This window comes from Urocampus carinirostris, chromosome 2, assembly GCF_059441175.1.
Source record: "Urocampus carinirostris isolate Australia breed hairy pipefish chromosome 2, RoL_Ucar_1.0, whole genome shotgun sequence".
Classification (NCBI taxonomy): domain Eukaryota; kingdom Metazoa; phylum Chordata; class Actinopteri; order Syngnathiformes; family Syngnathidae; genus Urocampus; species Urocampus carinirostris.
In genome coordinates this window covers 37,594,108-37,619,849 of record NC_142350.1, presented here as the reverse complement: position 1 = coordinate 37,619,849, position 25,742 = coordinate 37,594,108, and the positions used below count along the sequence as shown (strand labels likewise).

General features: G+C 38.6%; 1 protein-coding gene across 18 annotated transcripts in view; it reads left to right on the top strand.

Annotated features, from left to right (window-relative positions):
* Positions 1–25,742, top strand: part of rims2a (regulating synaptic membrane exocytosis 2a) — a 196,700-nt gene that overhangs the window by 73,596 nt on the left and 97,362 nt on the right. For all 18 annotated transcript variants that reach the window (XM_088326414.1, XM_088326413.1, XM_088326412.1 and 15 more), the window contains one exon: positions 20,000–20,949. In XM_088326414.1, coding sequence (XP_088182540.1) covers positions 20,000–20,949 — 950 coding nt within the window. The remainder of the gene's footprint in view (positions 1–19,999; positions 20,950–25,742) is intronic.

The window sequence follows — 25,742 nt, the reverse complement described above, 5'->3', positions numbered from 1 at the left end:
TGAGCAAAATTAGCTAACTCGTCTGTATCAGATTGTTGCCCATCATATGTATGATTCTCATTCCACACAAAAAAATTAGAAAACTGATAAAAATAAGAATTGAAAAAATATTTCATATGAAGCATTTTTTTATTGGCTACCATGAGGACCATATCATAATTACCATTACTACACAACATCCCTACCCGTAACTTGGCTTGTAAAAAGGGGTGTAACATTTACTATTAGACTGCAAATTAAGCAAAGATAGTTTTTGCAATTGGACTAATATCCCATAAATTGTTGGTACTTAACTTGCGAAACCTATATCAGTACTGATTTTCTGTAATTTTCAAATGTTGTCTGACAAAAACAAAACAAAAATAAACGCCTAAGGTTTAAAGACAAAGCTTATCCTCAATTATTGAGTAGAGAACTTCTGGGATAAATCATCTTGGACAAATATAAAAACAATATCATGAATTGAAAAAATATAAACTTAAGAAAATTGAACCGTTCGACTGATTCATTCTAACACATTTGGAAACGTAGCCTCCCATAATAGGTAGGCTGAGAGAGACATTACAAATAACATAGCTGAAATAGCTGCATGCTTTCACTCAGACCGGTGGTTGTTAGGAGCAATGTTCCCTCAAATTTTCCACGGGACTGAGCGTTCACACAAATTCAGTGAGCAACGCTTGAAACAACAGTGAGCAACAGCAATCCCAGGTTTGGCAACTAAGTCATTATCAAACATGTCCAAAACTTGACATCACGTTACATTTTGCTGAGTTCCCAGCAATGCAAAAGATTTTTTCACTTTTGAATGAATTTACTTATGTATTATTAAGGTTGTATGGCCTACAAACGTCATTTGTTTTTACAACAATTCTTTCACAAGATTTCCATTTCTTTTTTTTCCTGGAATCTTTTGTCGCATTATACTAACATTTTTGGGGGCTTATTTAGTCGGTTGCACGATACACAACGGTATTTAATCACATTTTTTAGTGGAAGTACAACGTTGGCGACAAGATTATCTTGGTATAATTTGAAATTATTTGAATGCAACACAAACTTTTTCTTCTTTTTCCCCTGTTTTTTTTCTATTTTTTTTTTAATTCCTTTAAAAAAATCTCATTGTGTTTATTTTTTCCTAGCTTTTACTTTTTTCTTTTTGTTCTTTATTTACTTTTTTCTTTTGTTTCTTTCTTTTCTTTTCTCTGGCTTTTATCTGAATTTTCCTTCTTTTTTCTCTTCCTTTCTTTTCCTTTTTTCTCAGCTTTTCACAACTTTTTCATTTTGTGCATAATTCTACATAATATTAGGTCATATAGGGATGAAAGAAGCAAAAACAACCCGAAGAGCCGTTTAGGACCCGAAAGAGCCGGTTCCTTTTAGTGAGCCGAGCCGAAGAAGCCGGTTCTCGAAAAACTCTACTGACTTTACTCAACGTTGTTCTACTTCGACCTTGACTTCAAAATACCGCATTTAGAACACAACGTCAGGGGAACCCGTGTATTTTTACCTTCATGCACTGTAACTTTGACTTAATTAGCCTCTTAATTATCAATTTTGAGCCCTGATTTTTGTGAGCTGGCTAGATTTTCTTGTGCGCGGAAAAGCTCTGGGTAGTGCCCAATTGCGCACACACGCAGTTTAGAGGGAACATTGCCCTGGATAGATTTTCCTGTGCGCTGAGAATGAGCGAGCAGTGCGCGACTGCGCACGCGCGCAGCTAAGAGGGAACATTGGTCAGGGGCAAAGTTAGCGACTGCTATCAGTGGGCCACTTTGCTCAACCAAAGCATATTACAGTAAAACCAACAAGCTCCCCATACAATGCTGCAAAACTTGCTAAGAGTGGTTGTGTTAAAGTAGTGAGCATACTGCGCTGCCTTCAAGTACATTGTCAAATGTGCCTACTCTTGCCTTCTTTTCATGCAGTCACAAAAACATGCATTGTTTTTTTAATTAGTGCTTGCAAATCCCTATCCAAATATGCAATGCAGCTCTTGTATTAAATGTCATTAGTTTGTACGTGTTCCTAATGGTTAGTATACTAAATGAAAAATCCAATTGCATGTTGTACATCTTCTATATAATCTCAACTCATCTTAACATCCAGTGATTAGGTACTATACACTTTATTTGAATATGAGGAACGACGGCTGACTGGTTATCAGATCTGCTTCAAAGTTCAGAGCTGCAGTACCTGCTTTAACCTCAGCTACCAATCTCTTTGTGTTGAGTAAGCATGTTCTCCCTGTGCATGAGTGGATTTTCTCCTGCCACGCTGGTTTCCAAAAATGTAAAGCTAATTTTTCCTAGGTTTTGAGTGTACATATGAATGGTAGGTGTGGGCGATACCTGGAATATTACCATCGATTTAATCCAGGTAAATACATGGTAGCATCCATCTATACCGATGAGATACCAATACTTTTTTTTTTCTTGAAAATGTCACAATCTTTAAATAATATAACCCTTGAGTTAGTTTATAGATTTTATTAGCTAAAAATGTTTCATTTTTCTTATTAAATACATACAGTTCAAACTTTAACGTTAAACAAAAGAAATATAAATACATCTATTACAACAGTTTCTGAACAAAAGCCAAGAGAGTCAAATAAAAAAGCAGCCATGCAACGAAAATACGAATATAACAATGTTAGCATGTCAAGTTCACCTTCCATTGCACAATATTTTGAAAAACAAGACAGCAAGTGCATGTAGTGTAAACAATAAAATCTAAAAGTCAAACCAAAGAAATCATCGATGTAACGAACACGCCTTTTTTTTTTAGTTGTGATGCCATAGTGAAAACGGATTTACAGGTTTTTGTTGAGAAACAGTAATATTTGTACACTGTTGTTTGCAGCTCGCTGCTCTCAGTAGGGTGAACTTTTTTTCATTTGTTTATGTAACTTTGCTACAGTAGCAGATCAATTTACCGATGAAATGACTCCTGGCACTGTCCTTTTCTGTCTTTGAAAAAAATAATTCGACAATACACTGCGCTTCCCGTTTGCCTCGTTCATATTTAGCTTCTGATGCGTTGATATAGCCATCTCTTTGGCCTTGCAGGCGAGATGCAGCAGCAAGCCAGGTAGAGGGAGGTGCTAAAAGTGTTTCTGTCAGTCACACAAACAGGCATAAAAAGATTGTGCTATCTACATTTAGATGTGACGCTTTGAGGAAATTGCCGGATGGCATCGATCCCAGGACAATAGTATCAATCCGTTCCAAGTACTGGCTTAGTATCCATAATATGAATATTTGAATTGACCACTAATGACTGGTGTTCTGTCTTTATTCACCCTGCGACTGGCGGATCAGAATGTCACCTGCCCATTGCCCAAAGTCCACTCCTGCAAATTCTGACCCTTGTTAAGGCAAGCAATTGCCAAAATGAATGAACAGTATGTTTATAATATCCTGCACCTTTATTAATGCACTATCTTGATTATCTCCGTCCATTGTTTCATGGATAGCTATGGGGGTGTTTTTTTAGATAATCATATCATTGTTCTGCAAATCCTAACCCATCTCACACTCTGATTTATTAAATTACAAAAAAAAATACACTTGAAAAAGACATGCGATAACTAAATCATGAAGAAGTTTCATCTAGCATCGGTGTCTATCCAGCCCTTTGCTGTCACCATCCATCTCATCCCTAGCTCAAATCCTCTTTCCAAACGCTGATGCTATTTCACAATTTCAATGAGATTAATTATCTCCATATTTAGCCAACACCGCACCATGTGCAGTTCCCCTGCCTGCCGGAACGTGTACAATTAGCTCCGTTCATTTGGGTTGCAAATGAGGCGGCCCTCGCCAACCTTGGCGGTCTCAATGGACCTCTACTATAGTGCAGCAGAGAATTAAACTCAGCCAAGATGGATCAAAAACTTGCGACTCTGGCAGACGGATTGCTGAGTAAAATAGTACAAGAAGTCGCATTTACCTTCCCCTTCTTCCGTTTTCATCAACAAAGAACTAAGTACAGTAACGTGTTTAATCCCCAGTATTTACTAGTTCATTAGGTTTTAGGATTTTGGTTAATCTCCCTTATTTGGCTCAGTCAAGCGAAAACGCTCAAGTGGAGAATTTATCTTTTACTTGTAGTGTTTTCTTTACTTTTGACATGAATATGCTGTATCTTCATTACATTAAATTTTTACATTTGTATACATACAAGTAACATCTAAAATACAACCAGAATTGTTTCAGATTAATAGGTAACTGTATTGGTGCTGCTCGTTTGTCCCAAAAGGAAAGCTGTTTTTCTCTGTGCCGGAAATCACCGTTTTAGCTGAGTTATTACATCGTTGTGTCTTTAAGGCAATGGTCGGCATTGACTGGGCCGCAGACCTTTGTTTTTATAGCAAATTCGTTCGTGTATACATGCATTATTTTCATTCAAACATAAAATCAAGGCCAAAAGTGGTGATGTCTTCCTAGTCTCGAATTCCTATAGTGTGTGCCGAGTATTTTAGATGAGTGGTTCATGAACCACGGGTTGAGGTGTGTTTTGATGACGTAATTTGGGACCTTGTAAGGCTTGCGTAGGGTGTGTACCACGTGACTGATTCAGGAAATGGTTCGCTAGCTTGAGTGTGGTTCAAAATAAAAGCGTCAAAGAAACTCCCCCAGAGTTAAAAGTTCCTTCAGTACAAGGAATCACAGAAATATTCTCTTAGAATTGTTTACGCATTTTGTGGGTCTGTCTGTGTATATGGCTGGATTAAAACTGCAGGAAAATCTGATTTTTTTTTGCACAGACGTGACCTGTATCCGATTTCTTAAAGTCCGTCTGAACAGCACAAATCCGATTTTTTTCACACTAAATCCAGGCTACATCCATATCTGGTCCTAAATTAGATACATACCTGATCTTTTAGAATGCGACTTTTGTGTGAAGGCTTGTCATTGAAAGGAGGGAAGAAGCGTAGAGATCAGCAACCATGGCAGAGGAAAACACAGAAAGCATTCAATTTAGGGAGAGTAATGTTTTGGATTTAGTTAGTATCTTGAGGGACAACTTTGTCCAGCCTCCGGTAGCACATTAGCTTTTAAATCGTGAAATACGCCAGGGCATTAGCATCCATGAGTAGTTCCACAAACAACGTCATGTGTCCTTCTTTGAGCAGGCGGGAAATTTGGTGTTCACATACACGTCACATTTCGTTGGAAATGTGAATCATCTCATAAAAACATCATATTTGATCCCCCCAAAATGGAATTGATTGTGAACCTAGCCATAACATGGCTGGTCAGGGAGACGAGAGGGGGATTTTTATTTTACATTGAAGGTTTTCATATACAGTACTTTGAGTTGGACGGTGATGTCTGAAAATTACTTTACACATAAATGTCCGTTTGAATGAGCAGGCGGCGTCTAAACATATTGGACAGGAAGCATTAGTCCCAGATAATGCATGATTTTTTTCAGGAAGTGCACTTGGTGAGTTGTTTTTTAAAACAGCTGCACCACAGCCCAACCTTCGACCTTACACGTTTACCATGAAACCCATCACTCTTTGTGTGCGATGGTGGTACAAACAAAATCCTTGTCCCCTTGGGCTCACCTCCATATTCTTACTTCCTGCTACAGGCCACCCTGCATGGTATCCTCTTTGTGCAGCCGGCGCATTGAGCCCAGCCCCGAAGATGTTATTTTGGTCGGCAAGAATTATTAAAGCCTCCTCTGACTCAGCCCTTAGATTTTTTCATTACCTCCCTGCTTGATTTGCCAGAGAGCCAGACAGCGTCACTGCCTCTGATTTTGAATGCACCTTGCTCATTGATAGGAAAACTGCATAGTTAGCAAATCCAAAAGAGTCAGTGTGTGTTAGTGTGTGCTTGTGTAAGAGAAAGGAAGGATACACGATACATTGTATTGATTGTGTATCAGGGAGCAAGGAAATTGCAAATAGTACTCTTTATAATAACTAAACAACACCATACTCAATGTATAGGCTGCATTCAAAGAAAATTGCAGCTTGAAAATGCTGACTTTTATTTGGACTAATCAACCTTGCATAAGGGGCTAATGTCCATCTATTTGAATGTTATATACGATAAGAATGGTGCATGTCTTAACTATCTGTTGTTTGCTACTTAAGAGTGGCTGCAAGCAGTGAATTTAATAGTAAGTATTGGTCTTTTTAAGAGACTCAATCTTGTCTTGTATAGGATCACAATATGCTTAGCATCAATGTTAAAATCTGCTGCAGTTGTTATAACATTGGTTATTACTGGGAGTCTTTCCTAATTTGCGTTCATTGGATCATAATTATAAAGCCCTTCACTGTTTCACATATTTTTTCATAGAATGAATTTATTTTTTGTTTAACAATCGTGCACTCAGTTTGTTTCTATGCAGTTCTCTCTCTCTCTCTCTCTCTCTCTCTCTCTCTCTCTCTCTCTCTCTCTCTCTCTCTCTCTCTCTCTCTCTCTCTCTCTCTCTCTCTCTCTCTCTCTCTCTCTCTCTCTCTCTCTCTCTCTCTCTCTCTAACTCTCTCCCTCTCTCGCTTTCTCTCTCTCTGTGTCTCTATTTTTTGTTCACCCCCATCTGTCTGGCTCCCTTATCATCTTGACCTTTTTTTAGACATTCACTTCTGGGTTCACTTTCCTACCTCAACTTGTATTGATTTCTTTACAGCATTTCTTCCTATCGCAACTTGTTTGCTTCCCTTTATCAGTACTCTACCTACTTGGTTCCTTGCTAGTTTCTTGTTTTCCTCGTCACGTCCGAAGCACCCCTATCTCCGCTCCTTGCTTGAACTTCTGGATCATGCATGCCACTTGGTAAACTGTTGGATTGTTGCCTTTAATGCTCGGGTTTACTAGATCACCAACCCCTCATCTGCGTCAAATCATCACTGTTGGTTCTGGAATTCAAGATACTGTTACGTCGCTACCTAACTTTACGTCTATGGAACCCTGCACAGATAAAAGACCTCAGTTTACTGTATAATCTGTGTTTCTGCACTGTGCTGCGCACCACCCTGAGTAGGTTCTTGACTTATTGTTCTTGTATAATCCGTGATGCGCATAATTACTTTGGTTGGGTTCTAATCTTTGTTGTCATTTGTTTATTGTTTTATTTCCACAACCCACGAACCTTATTGAAATCAGGGAAGAGTTGGGGCAACAGACCAGATAGTGCCCATATACAGTGGCTTGCAAAACTATTTGGCCCCCTTGAACTTTGTGACCTTTTGCCACATTTCAGACTTCAAACATAAAGATATAAAATTGTAATTTTTTTTGTGAAGCATCAACAATAAGTGGGACAAAATCATGAAGTGGAACACACTTTATTGGATATTTTAAACTTTTTTAACAAATAAAAAACAAAAAAGTAGGGGTGCAAAATTTTTCAGCCCCTTTACTTTCAGTGCAGTAAACTGTCCAGAAGTTCAGTGGGCATCTGGAAATAATTCACTGTTGATCTAAATGACCAACGATGATGTATTAAGTGAGGTCGTTCACTTCTACCTTTTTAAACTGCATATTTATTTACAGTACTTGTTTTTTGCTGCTCATTGATTCCTTTCAGGCCCTTGAATGAAACTTCAGCCCACATGTCAAATGCAATCTTCATGACAATTAAGACAGGACAAAAAAAGCCCATTTCTTTCTTTTCCAAAGAGTTGCTGTATTTATGTCTTACAGTACGTGGTATATTATGTAGTTACTCCTTCAGTGTGATTAAAATGATCTATATGTTGTCTGCTCTTTTAACCCTTTTCTGCATTGAGAAAATGCAAGCGGCTGTAAATAGTTGTTCTGGCTTGTATGTAATCGTGATGGCGTAGTCTATTGGGGCTTGGCCTACATAGAATGCTCGCTAGCCCTGTGTCTTCTTAAAAAGGAGACCTAACAGACGGTGCAGTGCAGTGCAGTGCAGAGGTTGTATTAACCATACTCAGTATAAACAACAACCAGGCACACTAAGCGCTGGTCGATGTGATAATGGAAGGAAAGATATGTTAGCAGTCAGTCGAGGAACAATCGGCGGGTGCATGTGAAAAGTATGAGTTCGTTATATGTGGTCCATATTTTGTATTGGTTTTCTTTTACAAGCATCTTAAAATTGTAAGCCTCTTTAGTTAACACAGTATGCAATTTATTTGATCGTATGTTTTATGTTATTGGAACTAACATGCACAACGACTAATAGGATATTGTTGAATGCTTGTGAATAAAACTAGATCAGGAAGATGGCAGTGTTTGGTGCTTGTTGAATAAAGAAAAAAAGAAACAACAAGATGGGCAGGTCTGTCTTTCAACAAATTCTGATTGGTAATCAGCCGGAAAATTGTGATTATGGCACACCTAGTAAACGGTTTATCCATTTCATGCAAATACTGGGCAAAAGCGTGGGCGTAAATAAACAAGAGCTGGCCCTTCACACCTTTCCAATATTGGTTTTGATGTTAATACATTTACATTCGTTTATTTGTTTATTTTTTTCCCAACTTCATTGAAGTTGTTTGTACGGTTGTCTGAAGTTCATGATAAACCTTCGTTCACTCAAATTTCCCATGGTAACCATTGTACGAACTTCATCAATATTTATTTGTTTGAACTTCAGTTACCATATTTGTTTGTTCCTACTTCATAATAATTGTTGGTTTGTTTAATGGCAGACGTTCGTTTGTTGTTTGGTATAAATAAACATTCATTAATTTGATAAAAAGCATATCAAGTATATTTTTCTGTCAAATATTATCCAATGAAAAAAAATGCACACATAATTTTAATTTAAAGTTAATCCGGACAACTTTATAAAATCCCTCTTTCTATTTGTCCCTAAATTGTCATTTGTGCTTTAATCTTTGTCTTCTCCATTGCTTTTCGTATTTTTTTCCATCATAAGAGACAGTTTCATTTGTGTTTCATCTTTCTGACACATTTATCAAAACTGTTTCCCTCCTTGTCCTTGCATGTTGTTTTTCTTTACCGGAGACTTTGTACTTAAAGTCAGCAAACTCACCTGAAAATAGTTGGTTGTGATACCCTCAGCTTGTGTGAGTTGTCGCGTTTTGGGTCTTAGACATCAACTTCGGATTTCTTTCTTCCCCATGATCAATCCATTTGATATGTTACGCTACATTATTTTTGTATATTTTCTTCAGGAAGTAGTAGAATATTAACCTTGGTTTCATTAGTCTATTGAGGAAGAAATTGTTCTTGATAAGTTTTTAGTTTAGTAGACACTCGAAACAAAGAGAGAAGATATCAACAATTTTTGAACCCCAAGAAAAGGAAAGGACAGTACAAAGTGACCGTCATGATGCAGAATTCCAAATCAATTCTAAAAGCCTTCTCCTGATCCTTTTGCTTTTATTTAATTTCCTGAATTAAGAAACGCAGATCCACCCCTAAGGGTGTGAGTATCAAAGAACAGTAACATTAATGACCAATGATGTAAACAGTGTTTACTAGTCAAAATAACAAACATTAGTGAGGTTTAACAGTCAAAATAACGAACTGAAATCCGATGCAATATTCTTGGCAAGTATCCAATATCAAAAAAAGAAGAAACTTATTAGATCTGATTAAAAAGAGTTTCTATGTGGCCCATCAAGTCTTCATAACCAGATAGATTATTTATTTGTGAGTCATTTATAGCAATCTTGCTACTAAGAGCGATTAATGCTTGTTTTAATCATTCCTTGTTTGTTTTGTTATGTACCATTGATTTTAAATGTCTTTTACATCCATGAGAAACTGAAAGATTAGTAAATGGCCTTTTGTGATCCGTACAGATTGTGAGATTTGACTATGTGACAGCTCCCTGTCAGTGAATGGACTGTTCATCTTAACACACATTTTTATTATAACTTATCAGGATCCCTTCTGCAGAAAGTATCCTTCTAAATTTTTATTATTGTGACTTGCCTTGCTGTCCCGTTTCATCTGGAGGGACGGAAGCATGGCCAACTTGGATGCCGAGGTGCTTAACTTATTTGGGTGTTTGGGCATTTGGGTTGGTCATGGTCAATTCTTTTGTGTTTTTTGCTACTTTTTCCTGTTTTTTTGTTTTTGTGTATGTAAGACAAACGTCTTGCTGTTGGTCACCCTTCTCGAGGGATATGACATGGGTAGATAGATAGACATGCCTGGATGTGGAATAGAGACTACTTGTATGGTGTGTCAAGAGAAGTTGAATCTGGCTTCAGTGCACTAATGCATGTTATGATTAGCCTGGTAAATGCATTTTTTGCTCAGAGAGGAATAATAGTCAAAATAGCAAACATACACCCTTTGCAAGGCTCCAATATTAAAAACAGTAACTTATCAAGTGTATAGAGACAAAGACTCTTAATGTCTTTTGTACCATACAACACTAAATGTGGAAAAAAAGATGCAAATAAGTAATTGTTGTCAAACTGTGTTTTCAACACACGATTGGCCCCAAGCCTTCCAGGTACAGAGTGTCCCCAAACTTTCCCGTCCAACTTTAGTCTGACAGCTTTAATCTAGTATTAAGTCAACGGCTTGACTGTTGAAGGAGCAGAAGCCGATGTTCCCAAACTGTGTCAGCGTCAAGTGTGGGCACTAAGTGGACCTGATGTGCCGGACTAGGAATAAAGAACAAATCTTCGCAGGACAGTTTGTACTTGAGAAAGAAGAGGAAGAGGCAACTTGACAGCTCCTAGAGATTTTTTTTTACATCATTGAAGCAGGCTGTTTAACTGTCCTTCTCACTACAACAAAACTAATTCAAATTTCCAAATATTCATTATTATTTACTTTTGCTTTTGGCGTGAATGCCCTCATCAAGTACCAGTTTTACCTCCAACTTCTCTAAGTGCTGTATCAACAACCTGTCCCCCTTCTGCCACTATGCAATTCCACACATCATTCTGCTGTCACTTCCTCTCCTCCGCCTAGCACCTCTCATCTCCGAACCAACCCCTCAGAAAGACATGATTGGACAATCTCGGTAACGGATGTAAAATCAATTTGGGAGTGCAATGCATGGATAAGACGCAGTCACTTTGAGCTAGCTCTAAGCAAGTCATTGAAAACCAGCTACACCATCAAAGTGTCAAGCATGGAAGACGTGTAAGGTATTTGCATAAATATATTGCATAGAAAGGATGAGTTTGGGAATGTATTTTATGCATCCAGACCTTGCGCTGTCTACCTTTCCTAGTCCTCAGTTTGGTTGACTTTGTACCAATTTTGCTTTTACAGTTAAAATATATCAGAAAATATACAGAATTACAGAAGATTCTATGTCTTGCTCTGTTTGTTTCAGGAACCCACTTAGGATGAGACAGAAGCAAAGTGCAGAAACATTGATTAGTTCTGCCAACTGTTCTCTTTTATTTGAGTGGATTCAATACATAGGAAGTACATTAGTGATGCAACAACTTTTGTCCAAGATTCAGGGTAGGGGCTGCTGTTCCACTAAACCCAAACAGAGAAGGCACCAGTCCAGGAGTTGTTCTGGCGATACTCATGGCAAGAGTTTGGCACACTGTAATAACAAAAAAGGCTGACACAAGAGTTCTCAGGATGTGACATGGAAGACAACGAACTTACACCGAGCCAAGAGATCAGAGTTTTTAAATGGCGACTAGGGAGAGTCGTGATAGGAGGGAAATTAAGACAAGTGGCCAGAACTGTGAGAAGAAATATTGAACCTGAAAGTGAATGAGCAAATTATATAAGGTCAAGATGTTTAGGAGAGTGAAGAAAGAGAGAGAGAGTGATAGAGAGAAAACCTACATAGAAATGGAAAGGATTGGGAACGTTTGATTAATGGTGACATATTTTTATTATAATTTTTAAAAACATCTGTCCATGACCTTTGTCTTTTAATTGCACCTAAATGATTTTAATCCACAAAATAAACTCTCAGAGCTCCTTTTGCAGAAGTGTAACTTAAATCTAGCCATAAAGCAGGAAAGTTTGCTTTTAGTCAACAAGCAGGAGAAAGGATGAATAAAACAAAAACAGGTCACGCTGGTAATACAGCAGCAGTTGCTGAGACTCTGTTTTTGTTCAAATATGGTAACTCTTGGATGATTGCCTCTTTTGACTTAATTGCTTGCTTCTTCTTTACCTCGTTCAATAGATCTATTATTCCCATTAGAAGAGCAGATTCCTCTGGATACTTCTCCAAAAATTTGATATTACAGGGCAATTCCAGAAAATATGCGTAAAGTCTCCGACCCCCCCACAGTTACGCCAACATAGATTCGAGGTATTTTTATACTTTGAAGTGATAGAGGGTGTATAGAAGAATCGCATTTTTACTTTCCATTCAAACTCCCTCCATGTCGGGCTGTTGGTTATTTTGTGTCCCTCTTTCAATGTTTTTTCCCATTCGTTGTCTTTTATCGCTACATTAGTTTCTTGTTCCCATTTTTCCTTAACTGCCATGTCCTCATTACTGAGGTCCATTCTCAGGGCTTTATATAGTTTTGATATAACCCCCTTTATTGATTGTCCTTTTGTATACGATATTAATAATTGCTCTACCTTAGTTGGCTCCTTACATATTTTCCCCCATCACTGGCTGGGAGTTGCGGTTGGACCCAAAGGCTTACATAATAGGAATTTTGCCAGAAGAATTACTATCTGGTCAACAGAAATATATACTAAGGGTAATGCTTCTGGTAGCAAAGAAAATGATCACAGTGTCCTGGCTGAAACCACAACCGCCTGACATAAAACAATGGAGAGACAAATTAAAGCAAATGTACATTATGGAAAAAATCACTGCAAGACTTCAACTGAAACTTGACCAATTTGAGAAAAGATGGAAGCCTATCACACAAATTTTACTTGATGTCTAAACACCTCCCCCTAATTATTATGTGTGGTTTTTTTTTCTTTTTTTTTTTCTTTGGGTGTATATTTTGATGTATTAATTTATATATATATATATATATATATATATATATATATATATATATATATATATATATATATATATATATATATATATATATATATATATATATATATATAAATATATATATATATATATATTTCTTTTTGTATGGATTTATTGTATGAGCATTTATTCTTATTTTCTATTAATAGCATTTTTTGTTCTTTGTTGTTCCTTCTGTTATTTATGAGTGTGTCAAGTGTATATATTTTGTGTTGATGTAAGATGGGGGAATCAAACCTCTGTCAAAATTGGTGTGAGAAATAAAAAGTAAAAAAAAAAAAAAAAAAAAAAAAAAAAAAGAAGAGCAGATTCCCTCTAAAGCAAAGAGCTCTCCAACAGGATGTCCCTAATTTGTTTTCATTCAACTTTTCTCTTTGGCACACAAAGTAGAGGTGGCACAATTCCCCCTGGGCCGGCGTTGCTTTATTTTTTTTCTTTCAATGGTTTTGTTTTGCCTTTTTTACTCTGCGTGTCCCCGGCAGTGATGCAGAGTCAAACAGAATTCATACATTTGCTGCCACTAGGGTTCTCAGGCCACTTCTGGGAGAGGATAGAGAAACATACATTTTGAAAAAGTCAAATTAAAAAAATATATATAAATAAAAGATGAACTACAATGTATTTATAGATTTATTTAAAATCTGAAATACAAAAAAGTCATTGCAAATGAAAACTACTCAGCGTACATACTGTAAATATTTAAATGAAAGTAAATATAACAAACAAAACAATACAAAAACATAAAACAGATTTAAAAACAATACCACAGTGAATGGAATAAATACAAAAATAATATATTTTTAAAATGCTGCATGTTAGTTATGAGATGTTGTCCAAATGAGGCGGCAGTCCAAAGTGTATTTTGAGTTGGAAGTTATGAGTTGTGGTTCTCTCTCTCTCATACACACCAACTGGGGAGTTTGAGCAAGGTAAATACAGCCTGCACACCTTCTGTCCCCAGAACTTGGGACCTGAATGTCTCGTTATTTGATAACTTCACATAAATTCTTGTTAACATCAAGTCAAGTCATGTTTATTTGTATAGCCCTTAAACACAAAGAATCTCAAAGGGCTGCACAGATTATTGCAAACAACAGACTATTATTGCAGACTATTATTACACCATCCCCTGATCTAAAACCTACAAGAGGGCAAGGAAAAACTCAAAAACCTCAACATGAGGAAAATGAAGAAACCTTGAGAAGGGACCACACATGAGGTAATCCCCCTTCCAGGATGACAAGGCTGCAATGAATGTAATACACAGATATTGTCAACATAAAATATAGGTTATTTATATGTGTAACGACCCTCTTTCATGCATGACACAAGGTTTCACAGTCACTCGGTTTATTGGCTGCATTCAGTAACGATACAAAAGTCAGGGCATCCGTTCACGACTGCAATTATCTTCAGCGCATACAAATTCACTGAAGCTACGGCAAGCGCTGAAGCCCATAAAGTGCCAAACGAATAAGACAGTCGCAGACGCCCATGACTTAACAACTGAACGAGGTACCGGAATATTAACAGTAATACAACAAAAACACAGATTTTGTGAGAATTAAAAAAAAACATTCAAAACAATCAAATTTCAACTCCGTTACATATGCTATAGAATAGAGGTGTGCTTTAAGCTTAGATCTAAACATTTCCACTGAGGTTGCAGATCGAGTCTCAGGGGGAAGAGCATTCCACAGCACCGGGGCCCGAATGGAGAACGCTCTCGAACCTGCGGCTCTCTTCTTGGCTCTTGGGATCATTAGTAGACCAGCGTTTTGCATTTTAACGTCTATTTTTGTTCATTTTTTTAAGGCTTTCATGGAAATGTGAAAAAGAATTATACTGTTGGGGCCAATCTCGGAAAATTCACAGCTACAGGTCAATTTTCACTCACGGTCATCACAAGGGGTTAAAAAAAACAACTAGCACCGAAAATGCACTTTTCTATTACAAGCAAAATTCACAAGGAAATTGCAATCATGGTCTGAAAATTCACAATTTTTTTCTTATCACATACTAATACCAATAATAAATAAAATGTATTAACCTCTGAAGAAGTATTTGACATTTGTAAATAAATACATTAAAATCCAAAAATGATACACTTACTTAATGGCAATTTACTATTTAATTATTGCCATGTTCTGAATTATTACATGATCTGAAGAAGGCAGCCAATCCTGGTATTGGCTAACATCACAAACACAATACCTCATAAAGAATGGCCCCTTTGAATTTGACTCAAAAGAAGAAAAATGTTGGGTACTTTCTTGTAAAAGACAACACTGAACTATAAAATGTTATGGGTCTTATTTGTTTAACACGTCCTGTTCGCTGTGAATCCTTTCCATACTAGAGCAATGAGTTGACAGAGAAAAACTTCATGTAACCAACCACACTATAATCACATGACAGGCCTTTGTTTTGAGAGATCTAGCAGAGTAACTGAAAGTCAGCTTTTGCAGATCCACCTGCCTGTCTGCCTACCGGCCTACCTACTTACCTTCCTACATACCTACTCACTTATCTATCTGTCCATATTGTTCAGTGGTAGGACAAGTTGTTTGCTGTGTTTTTTTGTAAATAGAATATCCATTCCAGGTCTACATGGCTATCTGCCATGCAGCAGCACCTATTTCTTTTTCACTGTCCCTGTTGTTGTTGGCATCAACCTTCCATGCCTTTTAATGAAGTTGCGCGGTCGATGCAGTGTCACTGCAGTGAATTTATGTAATTAACAATGGGATCCAAATTTATTTCCAATATATGAATTGTAAGCCGCAACCAGGCCTTTGTGTTATGTACCTAGTTCTCCAACTCCCCACGAGCTTGTCTGCTGTGCACAGGTCTCCTTCCTTCTCTGACCTGTGCCTCAGCCTATAGTGACATCACATCTGCATCTTGCCTTATAAGGGAATGTGATGGAGGGGGACCATCGCTTTGTGACTCAATTGCTGCAGCAGGCAAACCTCTCACTGCTGCATTTTAGGATTCTGGCTGTTTCAACACATTCATCTTTAGCAGAAAAACATACTTTTACGGCCATTACTCCTTTAAGGCCAATTTGCGACTGTACCTACACTGTGGAGTGATGTATGTTGCTTTATGAATACGAACTGCCATTGTCTTTTCACATCGGGCTGAAGCTGCTTAAGCTCTGGCTGGATTCCTGAATGCTGATGGCTAATTAGCCTGTTTACTAAATTCACTCTCTGTTTTGACAGTCAGCATGGCAATAAAATGTTTGGCTCGATATGTTTGTGCTTCACTAAACGTAAATTGTTTGTACTTCATTTGTATGAGTATAACTGTTCTCGGGGCTTTAAAGCTCACCTTATTGGGAAGAATAATAGAAAGTTATGAGAACTGAGTTAGCAACTTTGGAAGTGTTCCATTAGCAGAATAAATCTAAAATTACAGTTTATGCTTCCTTTTCACTTCTAATACTTTACAAGAATACATAATTTCCAGTGAAGTTAAGGTTGACTTTTTTGTGCAGGGATTTACTAATTGTTAAGCCATTGATAACATGCATACTTCTAAATATTTGTTATGAATTCCATGTTTACCTTTTAAAATGCACATAGATACAGACCTCCTGAACAGCTTTATCTCTTTAAGCATAAAGTGTCTTTGAACCAGGCCTTCAACGTTTGAGTTAATCCTTAAAAAACAGACCACAGACTAGTTAAGAAAAGACTATTTATGCGCACATAGAAACATTAACACAATTCACCCATATAGACAGCTCATTAATAGCATTATATGTGCCTCAAACTCTGGTACAAACATTTTTTCATCTAATATCTCCTCTGTATTTATCATTCCCGCTGCTTTGCAAATCTACTTGTTTCATTTTTTAGTTTGGGATTCACTTTTGAATGAAATACAAAGTTTCCCCTTACAGTAACATGCAGAACAGAATTAAAGAGCCACACTTTTAAATTGCTAAAGAAAATCAACATTAAATTAATATAAAGAACAAATAAAGATAAAGTGCATTCAACATGTAAAACTAAAATAAATAAATGTATATCTTACAGTGGGCAGCACGGCGGAGCAGTGGTTAGCGCGTGTGCGGCACCGTTCTGAGTTCATGAGATCAAACCTCCTGTGTGGAGTTTGCATGTTCTCCCCGTGCTTGCGTGGGTTTCTTCCGGGCACTTCAGTTTCCTCCCACATTCCAAAAACATGCATGTCAGGTTAATTGGCCGGTCCAAATTGTCCCTAGGTGTAAATGAGTGAGCGAATTGTTTGTCCCTGTGTGCCCAGCGACTGGCTGGCAACCAGTTCAGGGTGTCCCCTGCCCACTGCCCCAATATAGCTGGGATGGGCTCCAGCACCCCCGCAACCCTACTGAGGATAAGCGGTGCAGCTAATGGATGGATGGATGGATGGATGGATATCTTACAGTGGATTTCCGGAGAAATCCGAATGAATAGTTTACATGCTTATAGACAAACAAATAACTTTGAATACAGTAATTGGTGTTTGTGTGTATTCCGATTACTGTACAGACTATTCCCACATTTACCTTTTGACACAAAATAAAGGATGATACATTCATCTAACTCACCATCGCTTTGGTAGATTAAAATATACCAGATGAGGGGCACTGTGTGGGCACACAAGAGTTCGGATTTCTCGAATGTGTGTAGAGTGGGACTTCGGTTATCGCGGTTAATGGGGACCAAAACCACCCGCGATAAGTGAAAATCCGCGAAGTAGCGGCACACCTTCAAAAAATATATATATATATATATATTTTTTATTTTAAATTATTATTTTTTAAGACCCGGTTATTGGGGACCAAAACCACCCGCTAAAAGTGAAAATCTGCGAAGTAGCGACGCCCCTTCAAAAACAAAAAAATCTCATCTCATTATCTGCACCGCTTATCCTTATTAGGGTCGCGGGGGAGCCCATCCCAGCCATCTCCGGGCAGTGGGTAGGGGACACCCTGAACTGGTTGCCAGCCAATTGCAGCTGCAAATCACTTGCTAGCTGCATTCTTCATCGACGCACGAGCCAAGTGATCCACCGCCAAGAGTCGTTCAGCTGGGCGATTTTCCACCCGCTTGGGACGATCGGAGAAAAATTCACGACAGGGTTTATACTTGCGCCGCAACGCGGGTGACGTTCGGTCGCTCCCGCGAGTGAGCCCCTTGCCCGCGGCGCGGGTACTTTCGGGCGCGATACGCACGACACTGACACAGTTACGGGTGTCCCGCCTTTCGCCCGGCGCGCGCGGACAGCCGCCTGTCGTCGCGCCGCGCTACTGGGGTCGTCGGACGCCCGCCGCCTTTTCTCGCGTCGCGCTGTGCGCCCCCCCCCCACCGTCCTGTCCCATCCAGCTGGCCGCCTTATCCCGCGTCCGCTGACGTTCCGCCGAAAAAACCCTCAAAAAGTGAAAATCTGCGAAGTAACGACGCCCCTTTAAAAAAAAAAAACATTTTTTTTTTTTTTAAAACCATTACAGACCGCGAAGCTCTGAAGCCGCGAATGTCGAACCGCGAAGTAGCGGGGACCCACTGTACATGTTCGACAATCCAAAAATGAAAGGACTAACTCAAATATTTGAATTGGAAAATATGCAGTCAAACTTAGACTTTTAACGGATTGTTGTCCGTGTTTACATGGCTTTACATAATTAGACTACTGGCAAAATTCTGTTTTCAATTTGATTATTTCCTGTACATAAACACACCCGCTGTTACTTCTTTTATTTATTCAATGTAGTTGTTGCCTATTATTTCGGAAACTACTCATTTGTACCTAGCCGTCATTTGAACAATGACTAAAACTGTCTTTGGTATTGGATACGATGGCAACAGATTTCTTTGGCCCATTATTTTCTTAGTATCTAGTAAAACCACCCAAAGTATACTGCTAGAAAGTGAGTCTCAATAAAATTGCTTCACAGGATAAAAGAAATCTTGGGAAAAGTTGCAGTTTCAGAAACAGTTGGTAAAATGTTGTCTATAATAACAACATTATTCCAACATTGCATTCAGTATATAACAGTACAGTATATTTGGTGTTAATTACATAATTACCCTTTACTGCAAACTTGTAACTGTATTATGATGAAAGCCCTCACCTGTTTGAAGCATTCAGGTCGTAGTGTCAGTGTTTCACTTTTGTGCTGAACTATATGTCAACTATTTTTCCTCTCAAACAGCTCGTATTTTAGCCATTCATGAACCATACTAAATGCACATTCATCATTCTGTTCCTGCCTTAGCGTTTACTTTTTTAGCTTTTGCTAAAACTTAAAAAAATAATTAGGCTTTCGTTACATGTAAAATATTTCAATCTGTATTTAAATATGCTGCTCACTAACATGAAAGGTTTTCCGAGAATCATGCTTTTAATAGTTTAGCTTATTGCACACAACCTTTTTTGGTCTTGTAACAATAGGCAGTTGTGATTAATGGTGCTCTTTCAAATGTATTTTAGTAGCCAATTATTACCATTATTTCCGCACTATAAGGCACATAGGATTATAAGGTGTACCCCCCAAAAAATAGTCTTTTGTCATATTTTTTTCATACATAAGGCGCATGACATCAAGACTGTGGTATGAGCTGTGAGACAATTGTATATATCAATCCAATGATTTTTCAGTCAACTATTCTGATAAACAGTCTCTCCACTTTTTCCCCTTTCCATCATCATCTCTGGTCAATATGTATATGCATGTAAAAGAGCTTGTGTAGCCTTTTGTAGGAATACTTTCTGTTTTCTCCATTCTCTAACATTAGTTCATGAAGTAGTGGCGAGACTGTTAAACCTGATTCCCTTTATATACAATGTATATTTATATAATATATATATAAATAAAATAATTTAGATCGCAATATTTATCAATTCGATCATTCATTGCTCGGATATGGTACTGTAAAGCCTTGTATCGTAATGCATCCCAATAACTGCTGTATGCACTCTGTGGTATGTAAGGCGCACCGGGTTATAAGGCGTATCTACAAATTTCTGGACAAATGTTTTTTTTTAAGTGTGATTTTTAGTCAGTAAATCACGATAATTGTTATTTTGATAAATATCCTTCTCTTTTGATCCCCAGGAAACGAAGCCCATCCGCATCCAGGGATCCAAATAAAAAATACGACCAAAGGGACGCTGGCGACCATTCCCAGTATGCTCCGACAGAAGAAAGCATGCCTAGATCGCCTTCTGACTACGGGGACGGCGACCCTCTACGGGGTCCACGGGGCCCGCACTTGTATCCTGACGTAAATGCAGCGTGGATTGGCTTTAGAGACCCGCAGGGTCCTGGACGCTGGCACTCCCAGGAATATCCTTTGGACCAGGAATTTGACGGGCCACACAATGAATATGAGCTCCAGAGACGACGCCAAGAGGAGTTCCAGACCCGCTATCGTAGTGATCCCAACCTGGCACGCTACCCTGTTAAACCGCAACCCTACGAAGAGCAGATGAGAATGCACGCAGAGGTGGGCCGCCTCAGGCACGAGCGACGTCACAGTGACGTTTCGCTAGCTTACACCGAGCAGGATGACCCGGGTCCTATCCGGTTGTCGAGGCAACATCTCACCGAGCGCCGGCCCCCTATGGCGGGACAGCGATCCTATTCTGTCGACCGCTCATCCCCGGGGCCGATGGGTCCCGGCCTCGGGGGCCACAGGACATCAAACCACAGCCCCCCGACTCCCCACCGCAGTCCAGTACTGGGTGACCGATCCGGGGATCTCCGGAGAGGTGACATGGGCGGCGGAGGGGAGTCTATAAGGAGACAGCAACATCACTTGGACCCAAACTCAGCTGTTCGCAAGACCAAGCGGGAAAAGATGGAAAGCATGTTGAGGAACGATTCTTTGAGTTCGGATCAGTCGGAGTCAGTACGTCCTCCGCCTCCCAAGCCCCACAAAAGCAAAAAGGGAGGCAAGATGCGGCAGGTGTCGCTGAGCAGCTCTGAGGAGGAGCTGGCAACAACGCCCGAGTACACTAGCTGCGAGGATGTGGAGATCGAGAGTGAGTCCGTCAGCGAGAAAGGTATGTGTACATCCTTTTTGAATCTCTCTTTCAGTTATTTTCAATTAGCCCCCTGATTTACAGACTAAACCAGAGGTGTCAAACTCATTTTTTCTTAGGGGCCACATTGTAGAAAAGGTACTCTCACAGTGGCCGGACCATTAAATTAATGCAGGGTTCATATGGGTTTTTCCAAATTATTGAAAATCCTTGAATTTTATTGTAGTGTTTTCAAGGATTGAGAAGTGCTTAATAATTGGGCGAAGTGCTTGTAAATGCTTTAAATAGCAGCCACCGTTCTCCGCAGTCTAAAACAATTCTGCTTAAAAATGACACTAGCACTGCTTTCTGGTGGCATGCTTTGCCAGTGCATTTCTTCCTCCTTGGTTAATGGTAACTGGTCATTAGTTTGTATGGCATTGTCCTATGAAGCTTCATCGCCCCCTCCGGGTCGTCCCCAAGAGGACAGGTGCACGCTACACTTAAACAGGGCACTATTACAGGATGGCTAATTCAGTCCGGAAAGTGCCGCGATAGTACATAAACACTAATCCAAGTCCAAATAATGTATTAATTTAAATTTCTTTTTCTGTTTTTAAGTTATTTTTTTATGGAAATGTTGACCTGATTTTGGGAATTTTGCCATTGTATTTCCAATCTATTACAGAAAGGAGCTAAAGCTTCATTAAACTTCTGTAAAGACACCCAAGTGCTATTTTTTTAATTCAGTATTTTATACAAGTGATAAATAGTTTCTAATAGCTGAGGATAAAAAGCATAGTTTATAAGCAAGTTGTGTGGTTAAGAGAGAAATCTAATCTTATTGTCTTAAACAGTGCATTTGTGACTTTGTTTTTAGGTCAAATAACATCAAGATGGGTTTTTTTCTCATATGTTCTCGACTGGATAAATTGTTGTCAGCAAATATAGCTATCGTGGGTGTTTTGCTTTGGGAGTGGCTTTGACGACATCCGGTGGACAAATTTAAACTGAAGGTCATTATTGCACAGTTTACTTTTGTTCTTTTCTCAGATCTCCCTCTTGGGCTGTAACAAATCTGTTGGCGGGCCTGAACTGTCCCGTGGATTGTTTGTTTGACTCCCCTGGATTAAACCTTTCTTGAATTTTGCCAATATAATATTTGTGTATTTTTTTTTTCTTGCAGCCTAAGCAGATTTCTTTATTCTTTTTTCATGAACAGTAAATGCTGACTATATTTCTGTGGTTTTATCAGTCAAGTTTAACCCTCGGTCTTTGTGCTTCCTCTGTATGATACTTGTTTTGTCTGTTGTATGTTACATCAAAGGCTCATTGTTTCCCTTTTTACGAACAGAAAAACAACCGAAACAGACACGGGTTTCAAATAAATCATTTTTTTTTTTCAAATTATTAAAGTAAATTAAGGTATCCTCTAATAATAATTGTAGAGTAGATGCTTTAAATTATATTTATTTAATTCCGAATTGAATTTGGTGGTTACCCATTAGGCCAGCAGAGTGTGCTCACAGTTTCCCATCCTAATTAATTTGATACAGCCACGTATTGTGTCTTGCATTTTTCATGAAGGAAGCAATACTCTAAACATATTTTGATTTTAGTTTTAAATGATCAATTTTTTATTTCATTGATATGTATACTGATTGATCAGTCCAGAATCAGTCCACACACAAATGAATAATGCACGTGTTTGATAATAACAAACTACACTTATTTACATGACAAGGAAAATTGAATCACAGAAAAGAATAAAAGGTCATTTATGACACAAGCCCTTGCAGTCGTAGAAAACATGAACTGGGAAAAAAATTCGGTAGCAATGATGAAATTACTGATCCATAAAACCATGGTTAAGATAAACAACTCATTTAAATGATCAAATGATTTGGATGAGGGTGTAGCTTTCAGCCTTTCTGGCCTCCATTGTCCCCAGGCAGCCTCGGCCGGAGAGTCTGGTCACTTTTTGTGCATGGCCGTTCGTAGTCGTTGGAGTCGGCTGGGGGCATTGACTCTACATGAGATGTATTCTGTAGTTCAGTAATTTATTCATCCTGAAATTCTTAGTTTCGGCAATCATTCAGTCAATAAAATAAATGAATCTTTTCCACCAGTCTGTTTTCCTACCCATAGGTCTAAAAAAAGTCAGCCACTCTACTTTTGTGTTAGGGCCCGGTCACACAGCCGTTTGCGCAGACGCTGTTGGACGCTTTGAGATCGCCATACAGACGAGATACAGCAGTGCGTTACACGCGGTCGGAAATTCACACGCGGTTGGCAGCGCGAAAAAGTTTTGCGCTGCTCAAAACTTTAGACCACGTGTTAACCGCGGGCGACACACGAGGTAATGACGCGGAAATGACGCGGAACGACGTGCTCTGGCTGCGGCCAGGGCGTGGTTACACATGGGTAGGACGCGAAATTTCAGCGGGTAATCGTGGGTGGAGCACGGTCATAGCATGTTCTGCGCCTGTATTGCGGTGTTATTACGTGAAATTAGCGTGTTACGCGTGTGACGTATATACAGCGCGATTTGCCGAGCACACGTCAGTTGTGCTCGAGACGTCAAGGGGTGGACATGGATCCCCGTCACCATAGTGACCTCGTCTTAATCCTTTTTTATTTCTTGACATTTCTTTTCATTTCATAACAAGATAATAAAATAAAAATGAAAAACTATTACAATAATAACATATTGGCTTCTTCGGTGCCATAGCTTGAAATCTTGATCTTCACGGGACTGTGTTTTGAGCGGTTATGATTTCTACAGCCCGGTGTTATGCCGAGAAATGCTTCCCTGCCGAGATTTGCATCCCCTCGCTACTAGATAGATAGATAGATAGATAGATAGATAGATAGATAGATAGATAGATAGATAGATACTTTGTTCATCCCCGAAGGGAAATTCACATTTCCAGCAGCATCCCTGAGCTGAGAACAATCGAGAACAATCGAAAATAACACGGGAGCTGCTGGAGTGGCTGCCATTCGTGACGGCGCCGGAAGAAAAGATTCAATTTGAATCATGTACAAACAAACAAACGAATCATGTACAAACAAACAAACAAAATATTCATGTTAATAGCTAAGTGCAAGCACTTGCCCTATTAAAAAAGTTGATTATGTTCAAAACTGTTGCTTGTTCACACCTCTGGCTTGCAACAAAAGACAAAAAAAGTAATACTCTGTCACCAAGTTTAAAGTGACAAGTACCCTAGCAAAAAAACAGCCCTACCAGAGGTCACTCCCCCCCAACGCTCCAAGATCACTTCTTGAATCAATTACATAAATACGTGACTAATGTAAATCAAGAAGAAAGTCTTGCACAGATGACAGTTTAACAGCCGTGCAATTATTTTCAAACCACATCCACATAATGGCCCTACAAAGAGTCATCAACACAGCCCAGACAATACAACCACTTTTACCTCGTTTTATCTCACTTTTAGGGAATGTAATGGCGAACATATAACCAAATCCACTTCGTCTTGCATTTGTTGGGAATGTAATACAACATAAACCATTCCGTCTTTGTTTTTGTTGTGAACGTTATCGAACGGTAATGCACACCGTATATAAATCACTTTTGAGAACTGTTATGCACTCTACCGTAAAGCTTATTATGCAGAAATAAGCTTTATGGTAGAATGCATAACAGTTTCAATACGAGCGATTTGAATAGAAAAAGGCAAAATAAACATGTTACCTGCTCAAAAGTGATTTGTATACGGCGTGCATTACCGTTCGATTACATTCACAACAAATACAAAGACGGAATGGTTTAAGTTGTATTACATTCCCAACAAATGCAAGATGAAGTGGTTTTGGTTATATGTTCGCCATTAGATTCCCTAAAAGTGATATAAAAGTGAGATAAAACGAGGTAAAAGTGGTTGTAGTAGCAAGGGGATGCAAATCTCGGCAAGGATGCATTTCTCGGCATAACGCCGGCTCGGCAGCTTTTATACCCGTGGTCCTTACGAGAAAATGACGCGGAAATGACGCGATGAGGAAGCGGAACAGTCGCCGGCGTCTGTTTTGCGGGCATACCACCGATGAACAGTGGGTTGGCCAATTTTGCGCGTTTTCCATCGCAGGCAACCACGGGCAAAAAAAACCCGCAAAATTTTACCCGCGATACAGACGCAAACGGCTGTGTGACCGGGCCCTTAAAAAGAAAAATATGATAATGCTAGTTTCCGAGTTTAGAACACTCAAATCACAATATAGTTGTCATGTGATGTTTTAAAAGCACAACATCTGTTAAAAATGCAGTTTTATTTGTGGAGGCCTAGCACACTTGGCTGGCTAGGTTATTATAGTGCAGTATAATTTGAGTTATGGATTTTAGGCCAGTGAAATTGTTGTGTAGCCTATAATAATATAGATTGTTTTACAATATTGTGATTTAATTTAAAAAATGTGGCCAATGTACTAAACAATACAAAAGAGTAGTGAGCAACAGTATAAAAGATTGCGGAAATAAAAAAATATATAGTAAAATTAAGAAAATTAATGTTATTTTTTTCAACATGACTTTCTGCCAAAATAACAAAGAATTAATACTGTACTTAGAAATATTATTATTTTTCTTATGTTCTTTAGCTTGAGCTTTTGAAAAATAACTTCTAATATCATCGCTGTCAAGTAAAAAATATACCCCCATACTTTTTATTTATACATTTTTTGCTTTTATGGAATGTTTACAATGTAAATTGGGTCATTATGTAAAAGACATTATAAAAATGTGGGTAATTTGATTTCAAAATCAAACTTGGGTTGTAAACATCCCGCAAAAGCAAAGCAAATTACTAAATAAC